Source organism: Callorhinchus milii, unplaced genomic scaffold (assembly GCF_018977255.1).
Source record: "Callorhinchus milii isolate IMCB2004 unplaced genomic scaffold, IMCB_Cmil_1.0 Scaffold26, whole genome shotgun sequence".
NCBI classification, from domain to species: Eukaryota; Metazoa; Chordata; class Chondrichthyes; order Chimaeriformes; family Callorhinchidae; genus Callorhinchus; species Callorhinchus milii.
In genome coordinates this window covers 596,516-606,659 of record NW_024704767.1, presented here as the reverse complement: position 1 = coordinate 606,659, position 10,144 = coordinate 596,516, and the positions used below count along the sequence as shown (strand labels likewise).

The 10,144-nt window shown below is 48.5% G+C and overlaps 1 protein-coding gene across 1 annotated transcript; it reads right to left on the bottom strand.

Annotated features, from left to right (window-relative positions):
- Positions 1-1,378: 1,378 nt before the first annotated feature.
- On the bottom strand, positions 1,379-8,732 carry LOC103186779 (aromatase). The gene is made up of 9 exons (XM_042344065.1): positions 8,635-8,732; positions 7,569-7,723; positions 6,267-6,446; positions 5,979-6,093; positions 5,363-5,477; positions 4,731-4,893; positions 3,393-3,398; positions 2,138-2,379; positions 1,379-1,632 (listed from the first exon to the last, which is right to left on the bottom strand). Exons 1-9 carry the CDS (start codon positions 8,727-8,729, stop codon positions 1,393-1,395), a joined length of 1,311 nt encoding a protein of 436 aa, XP_042199999.1. The 5' UTR covers positions 8,730-8,732; the 3' UTR covers positions 1,379-1,392.
- Between the last annotated feature and the right edge of the window lie 1,412 nt (positions 8,733-10,144).

Below are 10,144 nucleotides of genomic sequence, written 5' to 3'. Positions count from 1 at the left end.
TCAATTCATTTTACGGTATATTCTGTGAAGCGCTTTCAGACGTTTTAGCGAAGTGATAAAGCGCTGTATCAAATGCTAGGATTATTACTACTGTTATTATTATTATTATAAGTCTCTCAGTGGATGAGGGGTGGACATAACCAGACCAGCAGACAATAGTTCAGCTTCTTAAACCGAAGGACACGAGAGCAGTTTGTAATAATTGAAGAACAGCAAGAACTTGCGATTTTACTGTTTTTTTTAATCTTTCTCTCGTTGCAAACTATTTTCATTCCAAAGACTTATTTATCAATATACGTGGTAACCCCCCCCCTCCAGTTAGCACTGACGAGAAAAGTAAACATAGTTCCCAAACGATAAATATTATAAGAAAGTTGATAGTATTGTATAAAATATTATTTGTACACAGTGGTATTCTCCCTTGTTGTCCCCTCGCTCCTGGGCGTGCTTCATTTTGCTTTGGTTAAGTATCGCGGGGCCAAACATTCTCATTGACTGTTAGAACGGATAGCAACCGGAATAGAGCAATTGTGGTATTAGATAATGGAGAAGAAGGGGTTAGGAGGGGTGGAGGCTCTGGTGGAGTATAAACACTGGCACGTATAAATAAGGCCAAAATGGCCTGTTTCCACACAAATCATTCTGCATAATGCTGCCCTCGATCACGGCTGATCTCTGTAACTTAACACCACTTCCCTGTTCTTTCACAGTATGCCTTGATTTCCACCGTCTACCAAATATTCAACAATCTCCCCCCTCCCTCTGAAATATTTCGATTGACGGATATCTACAACCTTGTTTTTGTGGGAATGGGGATGGGGGGTAAGGGGGGATGCGATGTGGGTGGCGGTGGGGGGGGGGGGGGGAGCGGGGCTGAGGGCGGAATAGTGAATTCTACATTTCTGCAACCCTGTAAATGGTTACCTTGGTCACCTTTTTGCCTAGCAAATTCTTATGTTCTTATGGGTTGTAGATGGGGACGTCACCAGAGGAGTTGTTTTGCAGTCTGAGAATTAATTCAAGGAGAATATTGCCCATTGGAGCAACAACGGCTGGGGTAGAAGGTAAGAAGGCCTTTATGCTAAAACTAGTAATACCTTCCTAACGTTTCCCGTGACAGATGCGGTAACGGAAAGATAACCGCCCGGGTATGAATTCAACGCTCTTCATCACGGAGCCCAGCAGACCAGACACACCCTTGGAGCAAACGAGCCGGTTGGTTTAAGTCGAGATGGATAGGAGTTTGGCCATAAAGCTTTCGATTCAGCTTTATCAAAAGGTAGCAAACCGGTTGCATTAGAAATGACTTTATTGGGGCCCGATGTGTGAGGATGTGTTTGTGTGTGGACACAAGGGTGGGGTGGGGGGGTGGTTGATGGTTGTGGGGGTGGCTCAGATATCTGCCTGTTTCCTTGGAATGAACATCATTTGGAGAGAAGATTCTGGCTCGATGGGGTGCTGGGACAAATCCTTGTTATTTCTGATGTTCGCTAGGGTTCTTCCATTCTCTGAGCGGACAGTGTACCTCTTCAACAGAGTCACCAGGATGCCTTTCATCATCACCATGGCGATGTATTTTCCCACACAAGAGCGAGGACCACAGCCAAAGGGCTGGAAATAGCGTTGAGGAACCTGTGGAGGGGGTCGAGCAAGAGTTTCACGCTGGGTTACACTGGGACAAACACACACGCGTGCTCCCCACCCTCGACATCCCTCTACTGCCCCCTCCACCTTGCCCCCATCATTCCCCATCTTCAGGTCATGCCTGAAGTACCTTCCTCTCCAACCGTGCTTACGGTCACCTCCCCCCTTCCCCCTCTCCCCGGCTCGGTGCCGTGCTCCGCCACTGTCAAGAGCTCTGGGACGCTACCCCGTGTGAGGGTGAGGAGAGCTATATAAATGCAAGTTGTTCTTCTACAGTAAACCCTCGCGGATCGCTTTGAGATGTCCTCCCTTCCCCTCCTCCTGACGTGAAGCTTGGTAGGGCAAATGCGAGGAATGTTATTATTTATTCTTGGCTGCACAGAGCCGGGGAGGATCCCGAAATAATAATTTAAGTGCTCCGAGACGCTGTCTGGTGTTGTTGTTGTTGTTGTTGTTGTTTTAATTCCCCCAAATTTTCAAGTACAGTACTCACATTTTGTTCAAAATTCTCCAAGTTGAATTCGTTGGGCTTGGGAAAGAATTCGACCCTGTGCATGCGGCCCAGGTTGAGGATGATGTTGGTGCCTTTCTTGACTTGGTAGCCATCGATCACGTCATCTTTGAGCGCCTTGCGCATCGTGAAGTCCACCACGGGCTGGTACCTCATGCTCTCGTTGATGAAATTCTCCATCGTCCTCAGCTGCTGCAGGTCACTGTTCTCCACCTCACGGTCCCCTAGACATCAACACAGGAAGAGTTAGGCAACACGACACAACACGACACCAATTTCTATTTATATATAATTGTAAGTGCCTTTCACATCGCCAGCAATGGCCCAAACCAAGGTAAGCATCCAATCCTCATGGCTGACCTAATGCTGTTTAGCTACGGACTGGGCAAAGCCTCAGGCAAGTTTCCTTACTCCACATCCTGCTGTTTACCTCACGTAAGTAGGACCAGTTATTAGTCGATTGGGTGGGGGGGGGGCAGTCGCTTTCCAGGGGGTAATAATCCCTCCAAAAAAAAAGGGGTCACTCGATCCACACTGTTTGTCGGACACTGCTGTGCGTGATTCAATCTCCCTCCTTCACCCCCTGCCCTCCACCCTCCCCGATCCCGACCCCCAGCTTGGGTCTGAAACACTGTCTGTTCAGCATCTTCTCCTGATGTGAAAGGTGCTATACAAATGTAACTTTGTTGTTTGTTGTTGTTTTAATTGACTGCCGTGTTTTTCCCACACAATATACGGTCAATCCACTTTACAGTACATTCTGTGAAGCTCTTTGAGACGTCTCAATGACATGATGAGGCGCTATATCAAATGCAAGGATTATTACCATTACGGATGTATTTACTTGGAATATAATCTAGTCCTTATTGGTTTGTCTGGCCATATAAATTCAAACTGTGGAAGTACCATCCTGGAGACTGGAAGAGTGGTCAAAGCCATTTGGTCCAACTAGTCCGTGCTGGTGTTTATACTGCACACCTACCCTCTCACCCCTCCTAAACCCCTCTCCCCAGCTCTCTCACCAGCCCCCACCCCTCTCTTCCCTTGTCCCTCATCAGTGCGTCTGAGCTTCCTCTTAAATGCACCGTTGCTTTCCTCTTGAACCAAGCGCTGTGCTGTGCCTTTCACTCCTAGCCCATTGCGTCTCGATCCTATTGGCAAAACCAAGGACGTGAGGACACTCTGTACTGGAATAACACAACAGATTCAAGCTTAACGGGTCTGTCAGGAAACGAGCCAGGAACTTTTGGGACCTGAATGAATTATAGACAATTATGCCATTATCCCCCCAGCTTGCCCTAATTTCTTAAAATACACAAATGGACATTTATCCCAACCCGCTTGCTCGTCACATTGCTTGAATAGCTCTTTTTAACAGTTTTGCTTTAGGACAGCGCTGATTGATAAGCTTGCTTTGGACAATGCAGACTCGAAGCCTGCTGAATAACTGGACTCGGAGTGCTTTAAGGAAACAAATTATCCATCCCGGGAGATCCCACCAGCTGGGCCTTGCTGTAAGAACGCTGGGATCTGATCAGGCTTTCCTGGGCCGAGAGAGGAGGTGCAGAAGAACGCCCGATTCGAACTCAATGACCACTGGACGAGCGAAGCCCAGAGGGAAGTGCAAGGTTCAGTATCTCGTTGTGAAGTCATTTAATTTCGGAGAAAATCACTCATTCGCCTCACAGGGATTATTATTGACCTGGGTCTGTTTCCCATCGTGGCCACCGCCTTTCATGCCCATGGAGTCCTGTAGCTCAGTGGTTAGAGCACTCGCTTTGCAAGTGAGAGACCTGAGTTCAATTCCAGGCAGAGGGCGAAACCTTGGGCAAGTTTCCTTACTCCACACAGAGCCTAATAATATTCCCTCCAAAACCAAAAACAATAATAAATTGGTCATTTTCAATCTACGACTGTTTGTGGGACATTGCTGTGCGCAATTGGCTGCCGCGTTCGCCCACAAATATACAGTCAATTCACTTTACAGTGTGTCCTGTGAAGCGCTTTGGGACGTCCTCCCGACGTGAAAAGCGCTATATCAAATGCAAGGATTATTATTATTATTATTATAGGTGGCAAGTTGGCTTGCAAACAGGTGACAACTCCACACACTGGTTGGAATAAGGCATAGCTTTAACATTAAAAAAAAACTGCTTAATGTGTTAAGCCCAAAAATGTAATGTAATGGCTACATTTTCTCCGGAGTAATTTACGGCATGTTGCTATTTGAGTCTTTTACAAGGTCAATACAACAAGCCAATCCAGCCACGCCTGCTTCACGCAGGATTTTACTGTAAAGTGTAGTGACTGTGTGTTTTTGTAGGTGAACGCGGAAGACAGTTTACACACAGCAACCTCCCGCAAACAGCCGCGAAGGGAATGACCTTTTTTTTTGTCTGAGTGGATTGTCGGCCAAGGACACCGGGAGTGAAACTCCCTTCTCCGTTCGAGCAACGCTGTGGGATACTTAACGTCCGCCTGAACAGTCATCAAGCGAAAAAAACATTTAATTTGTATAAGTATAATTTCCCGACCGCAGGAAAGTGATTGCACCCAACAATAAATATCCTCTTGCCTGTAACGTCTTGTATTTCCTCAACGACTTTCTTCTCAACCTCGGGGTATTGAGCGATCAGCATTAACATGAAGAAGATGGTGACAGACATGGTGTCTGGCCCAGCGATCAGGATTTCCAGCACGCTCTGGGTCACGTTCTCAGCGGTCAGTTCCCCGTGCGTCTGCAAAACAGAGGTAACAGGGGTGAGAGGCAGCTTTACTTGCTCTCCAGCTGTTCACTGTTCACTCCTATCAGGTCTGGGCACTTGGGAAAAATAGGAGCAGATGGAGGCCGTTCAGCCCCACGAGCCTGTTCTGCCAGTCTTGGTAACTTTCTGCTCTTCCCGCGCCGAACCTCTGGGAACACTCTCCGTGAGTCCCTCCGCCTTGGCTTCTCCTTCCCCGCCTTCAGGTCACCCCTGAAGACCTTCTTCATCCACCGTGCTTCCCGTCAAAACCTACCCCACCCGCCACCTTCCCCCCCCATCACCACTCCCCTCCCACCCCATGGCTCGGAGTCAGCAAGTTATTGTTGTTGCTGTCATCCCCATTCCCTTGACAAGAATAACAACAACAAATGACACGTGTACAGCTCCCTTCGCGTCGGAAAAGACATGGCAAAAACGCCCACGACTGCGGGCCGCGATCTACCTGAGCAAAGATCAGTTCTGTGGCGAAGTCGCTGCTGTCCTGCAGTTTCTCGGCCTCTCGCAGATCCCGTCGTTTTCTCAGTAGCAGCTCCTTGACCGTGTCCTGCAGTTCCCGCCTGGTGACCCAGCACAGGGCAAGACAGAGCGAGAGACGATGACAAAGACTCACAGAGCACGTCCAGCGCGGAAACAAGACCCGCTCAGCCCAACCTGTCCCTGCGCCCGGCGTTTATACACTCCGCACGCCGTACGTCTCCGCTCGTTCCTTTACTCCCTCCCACGCCCTTCTACTCTCCTCTCCCTCACGGGAAAGGTCCAGCTTCCCCTTGAATGTGTCTACACCATCTGATTCTAACCGCTGCTTCAGGCAGCGAGTTCCACAATCTCACCATCGGGGGAAGGACACAATGGCGGCGTCTTATAATACAATTGGTGATAATTATCACATCGACCAGGAAATGTGGACAAATGTGCTAAGGGGAAAGGAAGGAGTGGGGGAAAGGGTAGGATAACTACTGACTGCTTTTGACTGCATTTCATGTCGAGGCGATAATTATCATGGGTGATATTATCACACCTGCTGTTTAGCCACTCCAACAGGAGGAAGAGAGACTTACGCAGCATTTTCGTATTTCTTGTATATCCACTTGAAACGGAAGAAGACGTCTGGCTTCAGGAGCAGCGTTTGCCAAGTATCAAAGTACTTCTGGATTTTAGACACCATTTCGCCTTCTGTAACAGAAAAGCAACCCATGCATTTCCGTTTGCACCGAGTCCTGCCCCTTGAACCCTGAAACTTTAAGGTTAAAAACGGACGTTTCAAGCTAAGACGAGGCGGAATTCTGGGCTTCAGGCACTTATCGCTAACCAATGGGAGAAAAAAAAAAAAATCAAGCTGGGCCTACCATGCAATGGGACTCTGAGGAAGAGTCTATTGGAGACATCAAGCGTGATGGCTCTCAGAAGCTGCAGTACATTTACACAGCTGGTGGCAGCGCAGTTATCGCCCTGCAGTCTCTCCAGGTGGTCGCAAGTGGACTCCACGCACATAGCCAAGGTCCTCTGTAGCCCAGGGCCGGTCAGAGCTGAAATGAATGCACATCGATACCGGTAAATCAGACACACGCCGCGTTTGCAATTGTTTCTGTCTTCCGGCCTCCTGCCCGACAATCCCCCCCCCCCCCCCCCCCCCAGAATGAAATTAGTCATTCGCTTCATGGCTGTTTGTGAGACGCTGCTGTGCGCAATTGCCTGCCGCGTTTCGCCCACAAATCACAGTCAATCCACTTTACAATGTGTTCTGTGAAGGGCTTTGAGACGTCTCAACGATGCGATAAGTCAAATTGAGTCCAGGTGACACCTCGGAGCGGTGGTGGGGGGGTGGATGTGCTGCATTGTCATTGTCGGAGATGCCTGCGTTCCTTTGGATTCAATTTTAATTTCATTTAAACCAAAATCCCGTCTGTGCCTGTTCAGACCCTCAGTATCTGTTGACAGTCTCGGGGTTAACAGAGATCTGTGTATTATAGTTCTGATGAAGGGTTGTGGACCCGAAACATTGACTCACTTTCCTTTCTCCACAGATGCTGCCCTGACCTGCTGAGTGATCCCAGCGACTTCTGGTTCTGTTTCAGATTTCCGGCATCTGCAGCATTTGGCATTTTGTCTGTGTTTTATAGTCCTGTTAGCACTTCTGTATGTATTATGCATATACCCTTTATTGCAAATGCAAGGATTATAATTATGCGGTGCCGAACTCCAACGTATATAATATACCTCTAGAGAGTCAGCAGCGCAAAGTCTTTATGGACAGAAATGTGCATGAAAATGGAAATGATTCTAACCCATTGCGATTTTGAGGTGAGAGAAGAGACGATCGAGAGAGCTCCACCCTAACGAAACCCTGCTTCTGTGCCATCGACGACAGCAGCCTGCATTTACATAGGAGCTGTATTCATATAGTCACGAGCACATCAAAGTCTCAGAGCGCTTTTCGGTGGTTGTGGTGAGGAAGGGCGAGGGGGGAACGGATGCCGAGCCGGGTGGAATCGACCATAGGCACGGTCGAAGAGATAGGTTTTAAGGGCGTGATTTGAAAACAGAGAGAGAGAGAAAGGGGGAGATAAGGGCGTGGTGGGGGCGAGACAGAGGTGCGTCGAGAAAACGATTAGACAATCCGCTACAGATAATGTCAGGAGGCGTCTCACCTTTAGCAAAGTATGGCCGGGTCTGTTTCCAGACGGAGGGGTTATTGTTGAAGATGATGCCGTTCTCGTTCATGCCGATGCACTGCAGCGCTCGCTTGTTCCCGAACCGGGAGATGTAGTGACTCTTCTTCATCACGTGGTTCACGGCAGACGATCTGGGCAAAGGGTCAGAGCGGAACAGTGACAACCGGCAATCGCACGGCTCCTTTCCTTAATCGCACGACAACACCTCAAAGCAATTTTTAAACGGAAGCGAATCAGAATATTACTCAAGACAACGCTGATGCCAGCCTGGCTTGTCGGAAGGACTTGAAGGTAAAACACGGTGTGGGGGTGGGGAGGAGAGGGGTTGGGGGGAGGGAGTCAGGGATTCCTCCCATTCGCTCTCTATTAACCCTTCGAGCCAAAGCCCCAACGGGAAGGGTGGACAAGCGACGGTAAGCTCCCCAGACAGTGTTCACAGTGGCAAGTGGTGCTTAGTTGGTTAAACTCCAGCCATTACCACACCCTCAACACCACCACAACCACCCAACACACACAGTCTGGGGTCACCGATCCTTGGCTCTCACCAACCCGCACACTGAACACTCTCCGTAATCCTCTCTCTGAGAGAGAGAGAGAGAGAGAGTGAGAGGGAGAGGAGAGTTCTCATTCCGTTCCCGACACAGGGAAACTTCCCTTGCTGCAGATGGTTTGTGTGTGAAATCCTCAGTCTGGTTTGGAGACCCTTTTTTTTTGTTAGTTTCGTCGGCTGAGTGTCTGAGACATGCGGAAACCCATCAATCACCATGCTTAAAGGGTATCCCACACAACAGTATCCTACACCGGAGATAGACAGATTGTTGGAATGGAATGCGCACTCTCTCTCTGCTTATCTAAAGGCTATTAAAGGCGATGGGCGAGTTTCTGCAAAGTCTCAGACACCCTTCCCTGGCTGACACCCGATCCCCTCCCCTCCCCTCCAGCCCCCACCCCAAAAAAGTTGATTTCCGATTAACAAACTTCGACAGAATCGAGAGGGAGATGTTTCCGAGTAAACGTTTGACTGCATTTTTTTTTTTTTTACTTGCTGATAATGAGTGTTTCTTCGCCGTGTATCCAGACTCTCACCACCTCGCCGTATTTCTCGTTGTAGTAATTGCAAGCACTTCCGATCCCCATCCACAGGAACCTGCTATAGGACACCACAGGACCGATCCCCAGGAAGAAAGAGGGACCTGGCCAAAGAGATTTAAACACAAAAGTAAGGACCACGGAAAACAAGCGAACTCTCAAGCCTCTCTTTTTTTTCTCTTTTAAAAACAACCCCCCACCCCACTCTCCCCCCAAATCCTGCGCTTCACCAAAAAAAAAGCCGCGATACCATTGCAAATGTCTGATAAGTCTTAAAAGGAACGACGATATTTTAAAAAATATATATATATATATATATATAATTGGGTAGCTATCACGACTTGGCGGTACTTTCCGGAATTAGGTAAGCAGCACGCGTCCCTCCAGGGAGAGAGAGAGCGCACGATCCGTTTCCGACCATCTATCTCTGGAATCTCCACGTGCAGGTGAGATGATGCGTGGAATTCCCAGCTTGGATTGGACGCTCTTAAGCAACCGTGATGGGTTTTTCTGCGCGTGTCAGACACTCGGGCCGACCAACTGACCAACAACAAACTCACATCTACCCAAGTCTACCCCACCATCGTACCCGCACACAGGCACGCGCGGTGCAACCCCCCCCTCCCCTTCGTACTTCGCCTCCAAAATTTCAACCGGACTGCAGTTTTTCTTGAGCAAAATTCTCAGGAAACGCACGAATTCTCAAGACTTTTTTTTTCCCCCTCTCTTTCTTTTTCCCCCCCCACCCCCTTAACAAATATCGTTTTTTTTTTTTAAAAAATGAGGCATTTTTATTCCAAAAACCAAACCGACAAAGGAAACGACGATACGGCGACAAACCTCAGAGCCGAGGGGTTCGTTCTCTCTGCTCTTTTTTTTGGTTGCTATTTTTTTTAAAAAAAAAACAATCCCCACTTACCTGGGAATGGTGTTTTCCTCTGGGATTGCCAAACCAGGACGAGAAGCAGCACTAGAAGGAGTAAGAGAGGAAGTGTAGCTCCGGACACTCTCTTGGGCAACGTTTTGATTGTCACATTATTTCTCTCTGCATTTCCCGTCGACCACATTGTTTCCTCTTGTCCAGCCTGATTCATTCCCACATCAGCTGGACTTCTTGACTTGCATATAAAAAGAATAACGCAGAGCGAGAGAGAGAGAGAGAGGAGAGAGAGATAGAGAGAGAGAGAGAACGAGAACGTAGGAGCACCTTAAAGAAGGAGGATGCCGCAGCCACTGATCGTAGCACCGGGTTCGGTGCTGAGCAGCAGTGTAGCAGGATGGCCACCACATTCATTTTTATAAGGCAAGAGGCGAGGGGTTCAGACAGGGAGAGCCCGCAGGCGAAGTCAAAATAAATGGATGATTTACTTTTTCTTTCAAAGAGAGAGATCTGGGTAACCTTGGTGCAGAAAGTCATCACCCGGCTCTGTGTTTTAATCTGGGATCTTGTCCTTGGAACAGCC

Bases quoted from the DNA above. Each gene is read 5' to 3' on its own strand.
- LOC103186779 (XM_042344065.1), bottom strand. From the start codon at position 8,729: ATGGGGATCGGAAGTGCTTGCAATTACTACAACGAGAAATACGGCGAG. The intron at 6,447-7,568 runs GTGAGACGCCTC...CATTCATTTCAG, and splicing joins CCGGCCATACTTTGCTAAAG to CTCTGACCGGCCCTGGGCTA. The intron at 5,478-5,978 runs GTAAGTCTCTCT...CTGGGTCACCAG, and splicing joins AAGAAATACGAAAATGCTGC to GCGGGAACTGCAGGACACGG.